Source organism: Lichenostomus cassidix, chromosome 2 (assembly GCF_008360975.1).
Source record: "Lichenostomus cassidix isolate B80296 chromosome 2, HeHo_3.0, whole genome shotgun sequence".
Taxonomy (NCBI): Eukaryota; Metazoa; Chordata; class Aves; order Passeriformes; family Meliphagidae; genus Lichenostomus; species Lichenostomus cassidix.
The window spans coordinates 46,140,479-46,161,670 of record NC_139482.1 but is presented as its reverse complement, the minus strand read 5'-3'; the positions used below and the strand labels follow the sequence as shown (position 1 = coordinate 46,161,670).

Here is a 21,192-nt window from a genome sequence, read left to right as displayed (position 1 = left end):
CAAAACACCAGCCACTTCTTGAAGCTTTAAAAAAAATTTATAGTTGCTAAAAACCCTTGGAGATTCAAAATGAAAGACCATGGCCACCTGAAGTAAAGGGATTACTTCCTTACAATGGGACTCTGGTCTTCTCCTCTGTCTAACTAGGCTACAGCTGAGAGTATAATCACATTGCTTACAGATTTTCTATTTAATATTGTAATAACACAGAGAAATACTACACTATAGTTACTTCTCTCCACTAGGATTGAATCACCTTTGTATTAAACGAGTGGAAAAAAAACCCCAAACAACAAAAATCTCTGGGTTTTCTGTCAAAAGCTGTGTGCTCTACTTTCACTAATGTCCTCTAGGAGCGCTGCTTCCATCTAAGACAACTAATTTAAGGTATTTTACTTTGTGCAATTTGGATATAGTCTTCGGTTTTTCAGAAGCAAACAGAAACATTACACCAGTTCAGCTCCAGGTGATTTCCTCTTTCCTCATGTTGTGTTTCATGGCAACTTTTCATATTTAAAAGCTATGATACATGGACACCCATCTCTGATAACAATCCACAATCATTTATGTGACTCCCTAGATCAAGCCCATAAGAACCATGTGGACTCAGTGTCAGAAAGCAGATTCAGAGATGATCCAAACAACCAGCATGGCTACACTGCTGAAAGAGCTGTCAGTCATGGTCACTGCTAATCCCACTTGTAAATACATAACCTGCTAAAGAGTTCTGGCTGGGCTGTTAAAATATTTGCCTATAACCTGTTGTGCAGTCCTTAATAGGGTCCGCTTCTCACGAGGTGATCACTTGAAGCTTCTACAAAATACAGAGAAAAAAATGCCATTTAGGTGTTTTCAGAAAAATCAACTCACAATGGAAACCCAGGAGGAGAGACCAGCAGATCTTCCTCACATCCATCACATGCGCACCTCCAATGCTGAGTCCCCTGACGAAAAATTAAATTACTTGTGGGTAGGAAATTACAAAGCACTATTAAAATTATGTAAAACTTTCTCATGGTTTTTCTCTGGTGTTTTCTGCAACATATCAGAAGACTAATTTGTTTACTGTCCACAGAGGCAAAAATAACCAAAATTACTTCCCAAGAAAAATTCAGTACAGCAACACTCCATGTCCTTCTCTGCCATGACTGTTTTTCCACAGGATCTACTGGGGTCTGCCACTGCTGAGAATGGTCCTGAAAGCTCAAGGTGTCCTGCCTGAGCTCAGAGAGCCATGCTCACTGTTAGCAGGAGAGGAGAAAACTGATGTGATCTGTTCAGGATAGACCAAAGAGAGACATCATGCAACCATGGGCTACAGCGCACTCTATGCCACTAAAGGCAGAACTCTTGCTTCTAAATCAGTATTAAACTCATGACGCTACTCCTCACTTAAAAATATTATCATTGAAAGATGAAGCAGGTTAACAAGATTAACTACAGAGGTGTTTCCAGCTACTGAACTACATGACTGCATCCTTCCATGCATGCATAAAAACTCACACAGGGGTTTTCACTGAAGCCCACCAGTGATGAGTCACCCAAGCAGCCGCCTGCTGCTGCAGATAAAATGCTTATCACATCACACCCTGGCACACTAGCATATTCAAGTAAGAAGGTAAGTGATTCATTTGGACTACTTCCATTTCTGGGACATAACTTAGACTTCAGTCATCTGTCTGAGTTGTTCCTGTTACGCTTCCCTTTTCTGAGTGACTATTAAAAGTAGTCAGAATAGCAGGACAAAGCTCTCCTCCTGGGCATAGCAGGAGTTTAGGATGTATCAGATAAATGTACAAAGAGGTGATTATTCCTGAACACTAAAAACCCACTGGAAATATATATGACAGCCCCAAGGCAGTCTGACACCAGCATCCCTCACCTGGGGCTGTTAGACAAACAGCTCATATTTTACTCAGAGTGAAAAAATCACACACATTATGGTTCTCTGACACTCTTTAATCTTAACACAGCTGCAAGCTTCTTTCAGCAAAGAAACCTTCTGGGTGAATGTGACCTTTGGATAAATCCTTGCATGTTCTCTGTCATAGTATTTATTGTTACAGTCAGGCTAGTGATTCACTTTGTGAACAGCCCTGGGAGGGATCTTTTTTCCAGCAGCCCCACAGACCTGTAAACGTGTTCCTCCATCACTATCACACCTGTACTGCAACAGGGAAAAACAAAGGGTCAACCAAAAAATAAGGAAATATATATTCTTTCACACTTTCATTTGGATTGCTGCACAGAAAGACAGCATTCCTATTTACAAGATATAAAAAGGAACACTAAAAAGTTTTAACATTGAGGCAACTGGCTTCTGGTAAACTCTGTAAGAAGTTATAACTGTTTTCTAGAAACATTAGCTACCTGAACATAATGCATTTTTCCTAGGACAAGCAAGGTGTCACTTTTACATTCAAATCAGACAGTGGACACTGCAGGAGAGGAGGACAAAACCAATACAAGCCTTCAAAACCAGTCCCCGTGTCTCTGCCTGCTTTCAGAAATACCACTAACCTTAAGATAAAGCTGGTTTTCTTGCAGCTGACACTCAATATTACAAAAATAGCTTCTGTTCCTATTGCACATAAGCACAGTAATCCTCTCTGGGTCATTCCACACTCAGCTCATAACAAATCCTTTTGCTGAGCCACCAAGAAGTCTAAATTCAGTCTGAACTCATAATTTGATGGGCTCCAAGCTGCCCAGGAAGAGAGGTGTCAAAGGCTGCTGGATAAACTACTTTGCTGGATCTAACTGTTGAGCAGGTTATTGGGCTACTTCATGAAATACCATCCTGTCTAGAACCCGGAGACATGAGCTAGGTCCACTCTCTCCACCAACAAAAAATGAATCAAAGACTTGGTTCATGTCAATCTGGAAGACTTTCTCACATCTAAATGGAAAGCAGACTTAGGAATTTTGTTAGTACCTTAAGCTTGAAAATGAAGGATGCTGCCAGCCACAAGTCAGCATCTGCAAGAGATTAATTTCTGTGTTCAGATCTTTAGCAATGCATATAATTCAGGCAACAGTTAGGAGCAGGCAAAAATACATATGTTGTATATGTAGGAGTGATAGTCACGTAATATGTTGGTTTATGAGATCAGTCTCTGATCTCTGACTTTCCTGGCTCAAACTCTCAGGCATCTGATGTTTTCAAATGATAAAACTTTTAACACAAAAGCATAAGTAATGGTGACCTGGAATGAGTTCAGGTGCATTTTCATGCTTCTCAGGAAGGACTGGCTCGTATCACAAAAGTCATCATTTCTGTGCAGCAACAGAGAGACAGTCAAGGACTGGATAGATACAGTGATGATTCTGTGGACTTCAGCAAGCTGTGCTGTCACACCCTGAGCTGGAAACATGACAGTAGGACACCGCAAGAAACTTCTGTTGCTGTTGTTCATATTGTACCTGCTCAACACTCTACCAACTCAACACACAAAGCTCTCTCCCTCAGGCTGCCAATCCAGCATTTTCATGCACTCCACATAACCCCAACAATCAGATGTCAAAGGGGCATTTCTACAAATAAAATGCTCTTAAAAGCATTATTGCAATACCATTTTTCCTAAAGCATTGTAAAAAACATGAGACTAAACTTTGGAGTCTTTCAGAAAGTCAAAGTTCTTATCCTTGGAATAGGTTGCTATTGGATGTCTAAACCATGCAACCTTCTGTTTTCAGTCACCATCCAGATTTAGTAGGTCTTAAGGGAAAAATCAGTTTTCCCCCAGTCAATATTGGTCCTCAAGTCAATAAATCTTAATATTGACCACAACACAGAAACCAGTAAATGTTTAATATCTTCTTCTGGGTTTTAATTATAAACACTGAGGAAATTTGTCAACTCTTGATTTCCTAGTCATATGGAAAGGCTTTTAAACATTCTACACAGACCACTGTCAATCAGGCCCATCAGAGTTATGGAACTAAAACATATTTCATCAACAATTCTCTGAGCATTTACATTTTAAACTCTGGCATGACTTTGAATGTAGCCTGCATCTGCTGCAAGGACAGTGAAGAAAATAAATAGCATCTTTTTATGTTATTACTTCCAGTGCTGCAGTTAAATTTCCTCTGCCCATATAAAATTTTAACTTCCATAGATGGAGAATGTTGACAAAAATCCCTGTGGTATTCCATAACTAAAAATCTTTCCTGGCCAAGTACTTTATCATTTGTAGAGAAATATGAACAGCACTGAGAGACAAAGATAAATAAAGGAGACAGGTGAAGAAAATTCTCGGGACTACAATGCACAGTTTGCATGCAGCTGATAAAAAGAACCATGCAGTGTGAATTCCTTCCCTCAAAAGCCAGATGGGAATCCTGGCCAGAGATATCACTGGCTACCATGCAATACAGACTGTGACTATGGAATAGATTATGTCAAGTCAGGCAGCAGTCTAGACATCTTGGGAGAAAGCACAGGCTCATGAGAGAACACTCTGACAGAGAAAATTGTTCCTTCAGTGTCTCTCTGCCACCATGTTTGGTGTGATCTCACCCAGCTGTGCCAAGTACACGGCTCACAGATGCCTGATAATTGCATTCTTCATCTGCAGGCTATGAGTGGACACCAGTTTGAAATGACTGTATAGAGATTAAACTAACCAGAGAGACAAACTGTCTGGAAACCAGAGCAGGTGATTAAAGGAGAGCTGGAATACGAACCAAATATGCCTTACAAATGGGCTGAAATGCCTGTATACTGTATTTCGATTTTGGACTAGCAGGTATTTTAAAGTCAGACCTTTACTGCTAATGGTTGCAGTGAAGATTTGGGCCTTTTGTAAAGTGAGGAATCGTGATGCAAATAAGTGGGAAGCACCTTTTTCAGATATTGACAAAACACAGCCTAATTAACATATAGAGCCTGAGATCATGTTAACAAGCTCAATGGCAAACAGGCACTTTTTTGTGGGATTTGTATAAGTTCTTCTCTGATTACAGAGCAACATTCAACCCCTTCTAGTGATATCTTGGTGATCTTTCTCTATATTGTCAGCAAATCATCTTTGCCTTCAGACACAACACTAAGAAGGGTATTCCACATGCCAACCAGTCCATAAGGCCATTTTTGAAAATGTTTTCTACAACCACAGCAAATCTTAAAATCACTGAAAGTTTACGTCATCCTTTGAGGACACATAATCTATGTCATCACCTTGCCATACTCCAGGGAGTATGAAAATTCTTTTCATGAACAATGGGATGAAAAATTAATACAACAGAGAAAAACCATGTAGACAGACTGATGAGCAGAACAACAAAAATGGGCTTTCAAACCTCAGCCAAATTTTTGATATCTTAACACAGAGTTCAGTGGGGATTGGTTTTCTTGCATATTGTCTCCTCCTGCTCCAAAAGCAAGTGCTTTATAGCCCATGCCTCAATTCATTACTAAGTTTTGACTTATTTTAAGTCAAAACCTTCTTACTTGCCAAAGACACATTGCTGCATGGAATATTAATGAGGTTGTCATCTCTACTGGGCCTTAAAGGAACAGACAAGATTTAGTGCCTTCTTAAAAAACTAGCAGTACTTTTTTCTGAAAGTTTGAGAATTTGTGCTTTGACAAGAATAAGACAATACCCTTTTTGTGCATGTGAAACCTCTTAAATCCCATCAGAAGGACTTGAGCTTGAGCCCAGGAACCAGCCATTTTCACATTCTAATCTCAACTCTGCTCTTGGCTTCCTGCACAGCAAAGAAGTCTTTCTTCATTTCAACAACTTTAAACCAGGGTAGTGAGAACTAAATGTTTACACTGCGATTTGAAAATGTAAAGTGCTAAGAAGGAGCACTTAGGAAATGAACTTTGTAATCTTTTTCTTTGCTGCCATGGTATCCACCCTCCTCAACAAGCTCTTACTTCATGTACTCATAGACTGCATAACCTTAAGCACTCACTCTCTGTAAACTACATACCTCACTTGAGAGCTGATGTACAAAAATCAGCTGTCTGAATACCTTAACACTTACAACAGCTTCCTCTGGACTGATCATAAGAGAAAGTACTTGTTATTAATTTTCACATGCTGGATTTATTTTAGCTTTTATGTTTCAGGAATATTATGTAAACAGAATGTTAGTTGTAGGAGTACGCAGGAATGCAAGAAAACATATGGTTCCAACTCCCTTCAGTACTCCCAGCACATTTACCAACAATTTTAATTTCAGTTGGCTTAAGTGAAGGAGTCAGAGAGAGACTTAAATGCTCTTATCCTCTGCATATCATGATGAAGAGGTGAAATCACAGCACCCACTATCACATATGCAGATGCCTCCATTTTGGATGAAAATATAACCCTACTGCTCCCTTTGGGTGAGAAAGGTACTCTTTTATAGTGTATTTTGGATCCAGTGGCATTTTAGTTCTAACCCTGCTCCAGGATGATGCCAGCAATCTCCGTTAAGTCTGTGTCTGCTCTGATGAATCCACTAGAGACAGAGCCACATGTGTGTTTCCAGTCTCAACAGTTTAAGGAGTGAACCTGACACACATGCCCATACTTTACCCTAGATTAGGGATTGTGATGGTAAATATTTAAAATGGATTATTATATATTAGTGGATAAGCACAAGTACCTGTGTCACCATCCTTGTCTGTTTCCACTGAGTCTGCTCTTTGTTTTGGTGCTGCAATGCCGGAGGGTACAATAATCCTCAGGTGCTAAAACTTGCCATGGGGGGCTATGACCTTTTGTTGCCATACCTCAAGCCCTCACCAGCACTTGCCCTGCCACATATGTAGGACCTGTGTGCTCACAGTTAATCATGGACTGCATCTGTCTCTCATCTCGTTGCTGGTACATGGTGCTTGATCTGCTCATGCTCTCAGAGCTTCACTGCCCATGGTGTGAACATTTTGCAGGTTGAGTAGCAACAGGAAAGGCCTCCCAAAATGGATTTTGCTGTGTTGTTTGAGGGACTGTGTAAATCATCAGTCCAGTGAAGTGCTGATTCCTTCATGTGCTATGAAGAACAATAGAAAAATGAGGCTTGAATAATTAAAAGTTAATTGCTTCACACACTAGCAATTTGTACACTTGAGAGAGCAAGTGTGGAGTATGGGACCTTCACACACCTCTCAGTACAGCAAGCCCTTATGGGAACAGACAGGAAAGGAGGAGATTTGCCTATACCCTGGATTGCTGCTTTATACCACAGACAGCTACTTAAAAGCTGACATAATGCAGAGGTCCACAGAGATCTCAAAACCTGGGAACATCCCAGATTTTTTGGATGCCCTCTGAGATTGAGAAAAAAAGACAGCAAAACTGAAGGAAAAATGTTCAACTATTAAAAATACCCAAAAGAAAGCTTTCAGTTAAATCTCACCCATATAATGTCTCTGGAATGGACCCCTCACGTGCAGCAAGTCAGCTCTCCAAAACACAGGGAGAGCAAGCCCGATAAGCTCCTTGGAGCTGTCAAAACCTTCCTAAGGCAAACTTTCTACAGAAATTTTTTTTTGTGCTGGTCACAGCTCACGTCCTGCTTTGTCTGGTTATCCTGCCAGAAGCATAAATGAACTCATAAGAATAACACGAGGATTAGGTTAAGCTTATTTTTAAAACATTTCCCACAAATTCATCTTATTTGCCTGCTTATAAACACCCTTGCTCATCTTTGCTGTGTGTCTAATTAGGAAGGATATACTGCAGGTGGCTTAAAATAGGAACTGAAATATAGTAGCTTTGCAGTTATGCATGCTAAAGGAAAGGTAATTAAAATTTCATGCTATGAGATGAAAACTGATCTCAGGGGCCTGAAAGGATTTCTCCCCCATATATGACATGGCACAGTTGGCTAGCTACAGTATGGGTGGGTTTCCTCTTCTTGCAACACTTACTGACCTCTGCCTAAGGCAGAATATGAATTCTGATGTGTTGGTTTCTTGAATTATTTATTTACGAAAATAGACATATTGCCATCAGCTAAGTATCTCTGGATTTCATTTCAAATCAATACTGCAGTAAAGCTTAAAGCATAAAAAGCTAAAATTAAATTAAAACAAATCTGCAAAGAAAGTCCTGCTGAGAACCTGTTGTAGAGGTTAATTAAAATGAGATTGAATAGAGGTCTTGGATTTTGTAGCAGCTGTAGTTAAAAATCTGTGGTACCTGATAAAGACATACGGTAGTTTCCTCTGATGATATGTATAACTTTTCCAAATAGCATCTCTCCAAAAATGGGATTTATTTTTGCAGCTAGAAAGAATACTTCAGTGTAGCAGGTATTTTTTCTTTGGCAATGGATTAACAACATCTAAATGGCAGGCAGCATATTTTAAAATATTTCCACAAAGGAGGCTATCACTCTGCTTTTCTAGCAGTTCCTCTCCACACCTTCTCTTTTTAAAAATCATGCATTTCATTATAGTACTGAAACATCAGTGGTGCTTTCCAGAATGGGAAAGGGCCCTTTCAAAAACTATTTATTAGTGCATGCAACAGGGATGTGGTTGCATTTTACCATGGTAGTCCTAGGGCATATTCATGATCACTGTGAAACAGTGGCATTTGAATATCGTAGCTTTAATAAGGATATTTATGATGGGGAATTCCATATTAAAGAAATTATGCCTAGGGCATGTTTTAAAGCCTATCAGTAAAGCTTTGAAAAATGTGAGGGACAGCAGACCTATCATTGCAGGTTTTTTCTACAAGCTCCTTAGAGACAAGGAAAAACAACTGCAAGTGAGTTCTAATTAGCAAAACAGAGAAAGTATCTCTCAGTTTCTGTGGCCAGACTAATTAGGTCTTCTGCCTTGGAAAGTCACCCTTTAGTTTTCTCGTACGAAAAAAGAGACAAACAAACAGGATCTGGGTGTCCGAATTTGAATGTGGTTTTTTTTTTCTACCTCAGTAAAGAATGCTGATCAATCAACTAGCTGAAGCTTTCTGAAATTATCTGTGGTACAAATGGTGGGAAGACAAAACAAGGATTACTAACTGATGCAAGACATTAGACTAATACAGCTGCCTGGGACAGGAAAAGTCACAATGAAAACCTGTCATGCAAATACAGCAAAATTCCCATTGACTTCAATGAATCAGAATTTTACCTCATGACTTCAAGGCACCAGAGAAAAACAAATAAAACCAATGTACCAAACCTCTATTAAAAGTAATCCAGTAACAAGTTCTGAGGATGCAGTCCATATTGACAAATTATAAGGGCACTGGCGGTACCCTGCTTTTCTATTAGATGTGTCCCCCCTCCTCCCTACTCCACAGTGCCTACAATCCTTCCAGGATCACTTTTGTCTCAGTCAAACTGATCTTACAGTTTCCCATGCAGAGTCTCACATCTGTCAGACACTGGACAATGAGGAAGACAGCCATTGGTTATGAAACACCTGACTTGAATTTCATTGAGCCAGGGAATAAACCAGAAAGCAATTAAGTTTTACTTGGCAGAAGCAGGTTTTCATCTTAAGTCTCTATATACCTGTATTCATGATAATCACAAATGGAGCTCTTTCCCAGAAAAGTGAGAAAAGAAGCTTCGTTATGTGGTCACAACCAGTAGGAAATAACATCTCATTCAGTGTAAAAGGACTAATAGGGTTGTGATCATGTAATTAGGCAAGCAAAACAAACACATTCATGCCATGCCATGCCATGCCATGCCATGCCATGCCATGCCGGGAAGGGAAGGGAAGGGAAGGGAAGGGAAGGGAAGGGAAGGGAAGGGAAGGGAAGGGAAGGGAAGGGAAGGGAAGGGAAGGGAAGGGAAGGGAAGGGAAGGGAAGGGAAGGGAAGGGAATGGGTTTAATCACATGGTAGTATGCTGCTTCATCTGGTTTTCCTATAACAGATCTCTCCTTGTTTAAAAAAAAAATTAACTTTCCATATAGGGAAGTACAAAGTGGGTGATTGGGGAAGCATGTGTTCCTTGCCTGAAAGCAAGCTATGGCCAGTCCCAGGTGAATGGTGTCTATCCAACACCACTGTTTTGTCAGATTTTGGAGCCCGCTCCACTCTAATCCCTCCCCCCACAGAATCCCAATACCTCAACAGGAAAGGAGACATCTGTGAATCCTCTGGCACTGCTTCGATGTTTTACAGCTGTAATAACCACTGATACAAAGAGAAGAATGTTTTCTAGCCCCAAATTCCTGAGGTACTTTTCTAAACAGACACAAGTGGATGGGACTTGGTTAAATGAAAAATACCCCACCAGGGTCAGGGGTGTGGGGAAAAATGAAGAGGAATCATGATCTGCAGATAATTGAGCTCAGTTTGCCTTTAGATTTATCTTTTCTGACCACTCAACCCATTTGTCCAAATCAAAACTTCTAATCTTTAAATCTAAACAGTATTTTTCTGGCAGCTTGCACTCACTCACTCTTGGCTATGTCAGATGAAAAATTCTTCAAGGAGGGGACTTAAAACAGTGGTGATCTATAGACTTACATATATGCAGTACTCCTTACCCCTAGCATATAGGCAGGACAGTTGATGCTTGCTGATAGAAATCCCAAAATGTATCAGACACCACAAAGTCCATTTTCTCTTATTTGTTAGCACTGTCAGCCATCAGCAGTCTAAGTCATGGGTGCCTCTTACCTGTATTTCAGTGAGTTCATCACAGCCTTACACAAGATGCACAGGTTGACATTTAGTGGTTTGGGGGACAATGTCAATTCATATAGAGGCATAAAGGAAAGGCAGTAGACAGCCTGGACAGATATTCATGGAGAACTCGTTCCCAAGCACCACAGCTCTTGCAAGGGTTGGGGACACACTGGCTCTCGTAGTGCCTATGCATCTACTGCCAGAGCACTGTGCAGCCCTTTGGAAGGACCTTGACAGGTTGGAGAGATGGGCAAAGAGGAACTGTCTGAAGTTCAACAAAGGCAAATGCCAGGTCCTGCACCTGGGGAGGAATAATGCCAGGCACCAGCACAGGCTGGGGGCCAAACTGCTGGGAAGCAGCTCTGTGGAGAAGGACCTGGCAGTGTGCCCTTGTGGCCCAGAAGGCCAATGGTGTCCTGGGGAGCATTAGGAAGAGCACTGACGGGAGGTCGAAGGAGGTGATCCTGTCCCTCTACTCAGCCCTGGTGAGGCCACAACTGGAGTGCCATGTCCAGCTCTGGACTCCTTAGTACAAGAGAGACATGGAGATCCTGGAGCAGGTCCAGGGGAAGGCAACACAGATGACTGGGGGACTGGAGCATCTTTGTTAAGAGAAAATGCTGAAAGGAGCTGGGTCTGTTAAGCCTCAAGAAAAGACAATTGAAAAGGGACTTCATTAATGTGTATAAATATCTAAAGGTGGGGTGCCAAGAGGATGTTTCCAGGCTCTTCTCAGTGGTGTCAATCAATAGGAAAAGAGGCAATGGGCAGAAACTGATGCACAGGAAGTTCTACCTGAACATGAGGAAGAAATTCTTTGCTGTGCAGGTGACTGAGCACTGGAACAGATTGCCCAGAGAGGTCTCCCTCACTGGAGATATTCAAGAAGCATCTGGACATAATCATGTGCAATGTTCTCTAGGATGATCATGCTTGATGAGGGAGGTTGGATTAGATGACCCCACTGTTGTCCTCTCCAACCTTATCCATTTTGTGATTCTGTGATTCATAGAAAACTCACATCCTGGTGCAGATTTGCTTAAAAATAAAAAGAGCACCAGTAATAGTTTCAAATATTTTTAAATTCCTTTCTTACCAGAAGTTCCCCAGGTCGTACAGCTGCTCAATGACAATTTGCCCAAGAAGTTGAGTAAATTGTTTCATCTTGAGCTCCTCTCTGTTGTGGTTACACTGCTGGTAGTACCCAGACTCAGGGCCAGCTTCAGGCAGGCGTTCTGACAGGCACAGAAACATCCATTCCTCAGCACAAGGGCCAGTGGAAGCATGAGCCAACCCCTGCTCTGTGCCAGGTCTGTAAGGGGACCAGCCACAGTTTCATAACATCAGTCCTTTTTTTGAGCCAACATCACTGGCTTTGTCTTGAAGGGGGACACAGGCCAGCTCTGCCCTGGGTTGGGTGGAAAGAAACATGTGGAGGCTGGTTCAGGAGCAGGAACCAGAACAGGAGTCACCCTGGTGAGCAGCAACAGCTACAGTCATCCTGGACTTACACCACAGAGGAGCCCTGGAGCAGCCTGGCCTCAGCAGGAGCAACTGCTGGGCCCTAATTCACAGCCAGGACCTGAAAACTTCGTGGGCAGAATTTTGCAATATGCACCCTTCACAGTAAACTGAGGGTCCCAGATACCCCAGTTCCATCCACCCCTTAAACATTTGAAACAGGATTTTCTGAAGTCATTCTTCAGCCTACATTTCTTCTCTACCATCATGCTGAGTAAATATAGGGGCATAACCCCATTAATTTTACTGCTGTAGGACATCATTGTTAACAGGGAAAAAACCTTCAAACCTTCTTCTTCAAAGCCACAAACCCTTGGTCCCCATCTTTCAAATGAGTTTGTAATTATCTTTGCAATGCAGCGGCTCACATGCTCTCTGCAGCCACTTATGGCATCATTGCCAAACTTAATAACCGAGATCTGACGGGTTTCACAACATTGTAATTTATGCTTTAACTCTAAGCAGTAACATTTTCTTTAGTTAAGTGGAAATTTTTAGAAAAACTGCAAGACTGAAGCAGTTAACTACATAAAGTCAATCGGTTAACTGAAATAGAAACTTATTAACTGATTAACCAAGAACTATAGATGGAGTAATGTCACCACATCACAAGGAACACTTGCAATAAAGTAGATTTGTAATTCTTGAATGCATGTGATTAACAGATTCAAACAAACTATGCTATTACTATGTTAATCATTGCTTGCCCTAAAATATTGAAGATGATTAAATTCAAGTGTTTAACAGAAAAACACATCCCAGGACAAATATAAAAGAGAAAAAGAGTAATGAATAATTCAGTGTGCTATTATCTGTTAAAAATATAATAATAACAACAACAGCAAAATATATATATTAATAAGAAGAAAAGTAATAATAATAAAAAGACTTGCCTTAAGAGTTAGGGACAGAAATTTTCCAATGTGAAGGAGAGAAATCTACTGCACGGCAAAACCAATATACTAAATTTTTTTCCAAAGCTATGGCAGTAGTAAGAGACTCAAGCACTGTCTAATTACTCATTTATGAACTCAGCTGTTCTGTAGGTGTATTAGAGATGGTTGATGTACTGATATGTTGATGTCACATTCTAAATCTGTTAATGCAACTGTTTACAGAAAAAATCCCCATCAACCTACCTGGAAGCCATGGATGCTAATGAAGGCAGGTGTTCTGGGGGTATGAGACCTGAGTCTTCCGCTACAGTGTCTCCTGCAGCCAAATTTCTCCCTGTATAAAGCAGCATTTCTGTGCCTCTCTCACTGCAGTCCTGAGACCCCTGGTAGGGGCTGCCTGCTCCTTTGGCTCCCAAGGAGACTCCTGAGAGGTGTCAGTCATGATCAAGCAAAGCAGGCATGGGGACACACTGGTGACCTGCCCTGTTACATTGCTCCCTGGCATCACCAGGGCTGGTGTCACAGCTACAGCACAGCACAGCTCAAAGATGCACAACGAGATCAGCCATGGGATAGAGCCTTGGTGAGCACAGAAAGTCCTCTTCTCCTTCCTCAAGTTCCCCAAGATCCCCAAATCCTCCTCCATAAGATTAAATGATACCATAATATTTCCCAATAATGTCATAGAGCTCTTTCTGATAACACCAGAACAAGATATTGAGATAGTATCACATATTTTTAGTTCTGCTTATAGTCAAGAGCAGTTTCAGAAGTTTGAGTGACAGCTTTATTGCATATATGATTTAAATACCTTGTCTAAAAACTTGCTACTGAGTAACCTTGGTAACTTTTTCTTTTCAAGGACCACTCTAGGATGCTTAGCCATATTGAAATACCAAATCAGACAAGTGGCAATGGTGATGACACTAACTGCTAATCTCTTCTTCACACAGACTTTACAAAAATCTCATGGAAATTCAAAATCATTTCCCTGCTTAATGAACTTGCCCCCAAAAAGTTCAACCCTAAGGATTATTTTTAGAGTATTACTCATGAGTACTGAACAACTAGCAATGCATTAAAGACAAACAAAAAATACCAGCCCAAAACTAAACAAAGCAAACCACAATTAAAAAAACATAAAACGTGTCTAGTTACAAAACAAAGAATTGAAAGAGTGGTGTAAAATTAGATGCTAAGTTTGTTAGGCTACAGTCAGAACTATTTCAAAAACCTTTGTTGCACTTACATTGTGCTTTCTTCTGCCATATGCTTTGCAGGGAAACATAAGTCACCAGAGTCACAACATCAAAAAAAACCAGTTAAGGGCAAGTTGCATAACCTACAGTGTCACAGATCTCCCAAGGTCAAGCTCAGGAGTCAACATGAAGCTAGGTCTCTACTCTTTAAAACATGAACTGTGTCTTTTTCACTTAACAATCATGCTGTATGTTTTTTGGATGGATAACAAAAGGAGAAACTACAGCTGTAAAAAGAATGAGACTTAAAATGATTTTGAGATATCTTCACAGAAATCTCCTCAGTAACAAAATGTCAGACAAATGTTTGCAATGCATTGTTCAATGCCTTTTTTGGTATTTGGAGAAAACACACCCTAATTCCTAATGTTCCTGCTGTGTTTATTTCTATTTCTGAGAATTTTTATTAACAGCAGGTCACTACCCAAGCAGCAGAATAAAAATGAAGCAATGTCAGTTATATAGGCAAGAATGACCAAGAAAGGTTATTTCTTGAGAATATAATATCTCAAAAGGAAAAATTCCATAGTATGTAATGTTGGAGGGTAAAAACTGAGAAGCTATTTAATTCAATGAATACATCAGGAGAAAATAAATTAATCTGACCCTATCATTCTGCCTCCTCACTTTTCTTACTGCTAGGAGCCTGTTCAGAGCTAGAACAGCAGAATTTAAAAAAATTTAGTTAAACTTACCCTGAAATTAGAGAACATTGACTAAATATGCTTTTCCAAAAATATCTCAGTAAGAAACTGTGTTAATTTGAATTTCTTTTAATGGTAATTTAAATCTCCTGCAAAAGCATATCATCAGTAATGAGTTATTTGAAAAGTAATTAATGAAAAATGCAAATCTTTGCAATATTCTTACACACACACACACACACATTTCTATCTGCAAAGATTTATTATAGAAGGGTTTCCAGAATTTTCTTGAATGTGTGTCCCATAATCATTACCTCCTTACGGAAACTTCCTGGTAAGAAAAATGGCCATGGTCATTGACTAAATTCCTTGCTACCGTTTCATCAGTTCCTTACAAGAAGCAGCATTCTAGTTCATACCATTATTTAACTATAAATTATAGTTTACCTTTATTCCTGTGTTGGAAGCTGAGCATTCTAACAGCCAGCAACATCTTAATGGAAACAAATGAACAGCTACTTCTGACAGAATATGATAGTCATTTCAATATAATGTTTCCTTAGGGAAAAATACACTTTTTAATAAAAGGACACAATCAAATTAAATACTTGCTTGATTTCATTGACTTTCCAGGCTACACATTAGACATAATTTTAAAGGAACAGAAAAACTCCATGGTAATTCTTGTGTGCAAGTATGTAGAATTTTTTTTTTTTTTGGACTGTTGTAGCCAAAATATAAATCACTTTCTGCTGTGGTGTCAGGAAGTGTATTGCACTAAATTAATCATGAGCTACTTTAAAAAAGGAACAAAAAATCCACTGCAAAATTAAACAAATCTCTCTGTGCCTGTTTTCCATTTGCATTGTCATCACTTACCTTTAAAGGACGATGGAAGTGAGATGGGAATGTTGCTGAAATGCATTCAACAGACCCTGTGTGTGTGTTAGCTTCTCTAGTGCTCTCTGTTGTGCCTTCAGCCATTGGAAAAGATAAAGTATTATAACCTGTGCACGATATAATCTTTACTGTTTGCCAGGCTCCTAGCATGGGGATACACTACAGCAAAGTAAGTACAGAGGCACACAGACTACAAGCCAAGCTGTGTGTATTCTTCCACCATTTCCCAGTCCCAGACATATTGTGCTGGAGTAGATAAAAGTCTTTCTGTCTCATTATAAAAAAAGAGGAAAGGCAATTCATAAGGGAAGTCGAGTCATTCTAAAAAGCTTTTCCTAATAAATCAAATAGTTCAGTGAATGTGCCCAAGTGGGGAAAGCTTGGAGCATAGAGATCAGGCAGCTCCATCCACAACCATACAACTGTGACTCAGCTTGCACTTATCTTTTATGTCAGGTATTCAAAAGAATAGACAATTGTGTTTACTAAGTGAGGAGTAAATAAATTCATAGCAATTAAAGATTAGAAAATATGTCTCAGTGTTTTAAACTGTAAGCATTTTAAAGATAAAAATTCTTCAATAATTCACTCAGACAAGGATTCTAGATCCTTGTCTTTCTTTCTTTTTTCCCACGGCAGGATGGGCCATGCATGGAATTTTTTGTTAACTCTCCCCTTTCAGACTCTCAACCCACAAACCACACCATCCAAGAGGCACTAGCAGTATTTAGTATCCCTGCTTTAATAAAATAATTTTCAAAATGTTTCTGGGAAGACACACTTCTCTAGATCACAAGCAATAGCAATTAAAGTCAACCTCACAACTGACTTTGAAATCAGAGTGAGTTTACAAAAATGTTTTGAAGTCTCTTCCTCCTCTTTCCGCAGTCTCCAAAAGTACTTTTTCTCTAGGTGATCACAAGCCTGCCTCCCTTTCTCACTGTTGGCTACTCATGTCTATTAGCTCAGTACCATCTTCTGATTCTGGACTCAGAAAACCTCCCATAATGTAACTGTAAGCCTGTATATTAATTCTTAGCAAAAACATCTCAATACATGTGTTCAAATGTTACTAAAACTGGGCCTATTGTGTGTTTTTTCTCCTCATACAGTAACTTAGTATGTCCCTCCACAGCAAGCCACACTTACCGGTAAAATGTGGTATAATCCACTGTTGAATGACAGCTCTGGAACTCCCACGCTTTGAGTTTCTGGCATTCTCGGTGAGCTCGGAGTTTCACCCTGACTGTCCCATGACAGAGCTCAGGTACAGGTTTCCTCTGCGGGCGGCTGCAGAACTCATTGGACTCCACACGCCAGGATTCGGCAAAGTCGTCCACATCAAACTTAAAATTCCCATCCCCCCCAATCAGGTCATCTCGCTTGTGCCCATTGTAATTGCCACACAGACCACAGAGTTTGCCTTTCAGATGCGGTGCAGCCATGACTTCCACAAAACTGTCTCCATCCCATGAGATTTCCAAGCCTAATAAAAAGGTAAGACAAAAATGCACAAAATACACACACACAAAAAAAAAAAAAAAAGAGAAATTGAGAATAACAAACTGCACCTTATGTTTGTGAAACAGTGTTCTTCAGGTTCATGGGAACCTGAAGAAAGCCATTGGCTTTGTTCTGATAATGCTGTTAGATTTCTGTATAGTTCCCTATAAGTGCCTCTGGCAAGTGGACTGTTTCTTAAATCACAATTACAATGCAGTCATGCCTATCTCTGCTTAGTTTTGGTCCTTCTTGCTGATGAATGGGGCTTTCCTAAAACATATGGAGCCAAGGCAGGACTACTCTCAACATCAATGGCAGGCTCTTGCAAAATTCTGCAAAATTGAATTTGCTATGGTAAATTTCTAGCTGACTTTGTGGGGGCCCCAGAATTTCAGCCATTGTCACCCATTGCACAGGTTGAGGGCATACAAAGATGTCCATGCCCCATGAGTCTCCAGCAGTGACTACCTTATGGGAAACATCCCATTCTTGCCTACAAAGCTGACACTGATCGCTCATTGAGATGAATGCAACTGTTCCAATACAAGTACCTTATTTTGTGGGAGTAAAGACAGTTACAAAAATTACAACAAAGATATGTCAGATGGGCAAAACTGCTGTAACAAAGTATTCCGGATTGGATTCAAAATGTTCATTGAAAAGGCATTAATTATGAATCTTTTGAAGTCATCTGCCTAAGTTAGCAACACTGACAAATTTTGGTAAACATCTAACCTTCATCTACTGCCTGGGATGTGAGCCCTCTGCTACAATTTGTTTTACAGGAAGTTTTGGCACTTCTGGTATATCAAAATCAAATTTACTTTTTGTGGGTGAAATCTATTTTCTCTGTACCCATCTAAAAGCTAGGTGTCTAGCTTACACAAGCTGTCTAGGTACTTCGGTGGGGTAAAATACGCAGCACTGGATCACAACAGGATTATCTAATGCAGAGCGAATAAACTACTTTCTGAACATCTTTCTGGTCCCAGCAGTACTCTAGAGGGGCCAGAGATCAGATGGAGACTAAACTTCTAGTTTTCACCTGAGTGATGGTAAATTAAATTAATTCCATTCTTTGAGGAGTAAATGGGAATCTCATAAGGGAAAATAATTTGGGATAAAAACACCAAGAAACATTGCTGCTTAACTTCTATCCAAAAATCGTCTTTCTTGAATTACTTCCAATGTCTCATGAACACTTCTATGCCACATCTGCAGTAATCCTGCATCTGAAGATGACAAATCATTTTGATGATGTTAATGTATTCTCATAAAACACCTATGAGCAGCAATTAGTTAAGGGTAAACACAGAATCCTGCTTTCAAACAGGATAATCCAGATTTTACCCTATTCTCCCTTCTTAGCCAAGAATACCAAAGTGCATCACTCTGGTGCAGAACAAGGGCTTCACTCCAGCTTTCTTCATCTGCTGTGTGGGCTGGCTTTGCACCACCCTTTCCTCTTGTGAATCAGTGCTTGTCACTGTGTGATCCAAATTCTGCCCTATCCTCATGTAAGTAATTAAAATACCAGTGACTCAGTTCAAAGCTGGAACCCTTCCTTCAGCAACACATCCCATTGTCTCCTATGACAATTCCCATCCGTGCTGCAGAGGAACAGGGTGAGGCTCAAGCAACAATTATGGCTATAGAAGGGGTGCATTGCCATCCTAACATCCTGCCCTGGTGCCTGTGGAGGTTACACCCTGTCAACAAGAACTTTGGGAATGATTTACTCGTCAAGGCTGTGAAGATAATTCTCCATCACCTGTCACAACAGTCTATTAAAACCATTTTCTTAGCACCTTAGGTTAGCAATGATAGTGCAAATACATCCTGAGCTAACTACGCCTGAACTCAGTTTCAAATTACCTCATAAACCCAGCATGGATGGGGCCACTGTCTCCTCCTCCAAAGGCACTTTACACCCAGCCAACTGAGAAATTGTGCAAGACTACAACTGTTAATGAGGCCAGCACAGTGGCAAGGGGGAAAGCTGCCTTTTAAGCTGCTTCATACATTATCATTGCTGGACAAATTCAAAATCCAGCTGTCTTTGCTTCTGACAACACTGAACAAAACAAAACACAGCTTGATTTGCAGACACAAGATTAATACTGCCGTGCTGGCATTCAGAAAAAACTTGCTATTAACTTATAAACCAAGATTTCTTCAGACTTCAAAATCATGTAAACTTTCTCAAAGTTGAATGTATCAAGATCCAAATTCTCAGACAGTTCTTTTAAGAAAATAACTAGTTTTAAGGCTGTGTTCAACTTTTTCCCCCAGAGAAGCTCCATCAGAAGCTCCTTACTTTAAACAAAGTCAGAAAAGACTGGCTAAGGATTCTATCCTTATTTTCCTTTTATGATTATTTTTTTCCTCAAGATAAGACTTACTGACCTTCAGTGAAAATACATTGATTATGAAGGGTTAGCTTGAAAATTTTTCTGAATATTTATGTCTTCTTCACCTGAGTTAATTTACTTGTTACATTTTGCTTTTGTGGACCTGCAAAAGGCATGCAGGTATGCAGACGAATAACATAAAATTATGGCTTTTCTTCTCAGCATATAAAAATGCACATTTTTAAATCTAGAGATTCTTGCCTGGTTACTGGATTTCATTCAAGAGACTCACTGCGTAACTACCACAAGGACATACTTTCCTCTATATGGTATGGCTTAATTACATTTTATTCTGCTGTAATTGCTCAGATGGAAGGCTAATTTCTGGCTTTGATGAACAGCCTAAATGGGTCTGTCCATAACAGAGCTTATTCCTTTCTGGAGTAACAAGGAAGGGTATTTATTCCTACATGCATGATAATTTTGCTGGAGCCTGATCACACTGTGCAGTGTGTGCCTTTTGTTTGTTCACAAGCAGAAAATCCAGTTAGTTTCTGTAAACCAACAAGAGCTGTGACAGACAGGATTATGCTACAGAGCAGTGTTTGAAATGGTCTCCTTGGCAGGCAGAAAGTGTTTGGAAGAGTTTCTTGGTGCCTATACCCCCCCTTTTCTTCCCCCCGCCCAAAATGGATGAGTTTCCCATTCACTTGGACAAGAATCAGAATTCAAGAGATGTGAAGCCAAAGGATGCAACATCTGTCCCATCTGGGGATGTGCAGAAAAGGAATATTCTCTTTTTTTCCAATTATCCCCTCTCTTTGAAGGATGCTTAACTAAATTGTTACTTGATTTCTTAACTTGGCACATTATGCACTCTACTCCATTTTCAAAAAGTCCTTCTGGATTTATGTACATCACACACTGAGTTCCCCATGCTGGGAGCTCTCATCAATTTTTCTGGATGATTTTCATGGCATCCTCAAGATTTAAAAGCATCCTCGAGAACTGGCAAATGACTCTTCCCCAAAGATGCAATGCCACAGTTGTACAGAAAAAGTGCAGCAAAGTGCCTCTGTGCAAAAGATAGCACAGAAACAACAACAACAACAAAATGCCCATTCAATAGAGGAATAAATAAGTAACACCAGCCCCATGAACCTGTACTCTTTTGTCTTTCTAACATACAGATTTTGGATAAGGACTCAACACCATCCCAAGCACACCCACAGCTGCCAGCGCGAAGTGCAAGGACTGCTGCAGCGTGGCATCCAGGGCTACAGCTGGTGAGGAATTTAGCAACAAAACAGGTTTTCACTGGAAAATGCCAATTCATCAGAACTGAAATGCTTCAGGGAGACATATCGTATTCAATGAACTTCCAACACAGGCAAGGCTCCAAGATGGTTTCCTGCCAGCTCGCCTGGTGGGCTGCCTGGAAGCCTGAACGGCCAGGGTATGAAACTGCAGGACTGCCCTGCCATGCACATTGCCCTGTAGCCAGGGACCACAAG

General features: G+C 40.3%; 1 protein-coding gene across 2 annotated transcripts in view; it reads right to left on the bottom strand.

The window, feature by feature from the left end:
* BMPER (BMP binding endothelial regulator) overlaps positions 1 to 21,192 on the bottom strand; it is a 148,536-nt gene that overhangs the window by 29,011 nt on the left and 98,333 nt on the right. For both annotated transcript variants that reach the window (XM_085051396.1, XM_085051397.1), the window contains one exon: positions 16,974 to 17,310. In XM_085051396.1, coding sequence (XP_084907522.1) covers positions 16,974 to 17,310 — 337 coding nt within the window. The remainder of the gene's footprint in view (positions 1 to 16,973; positions 17,311 to 21,192) is intronic.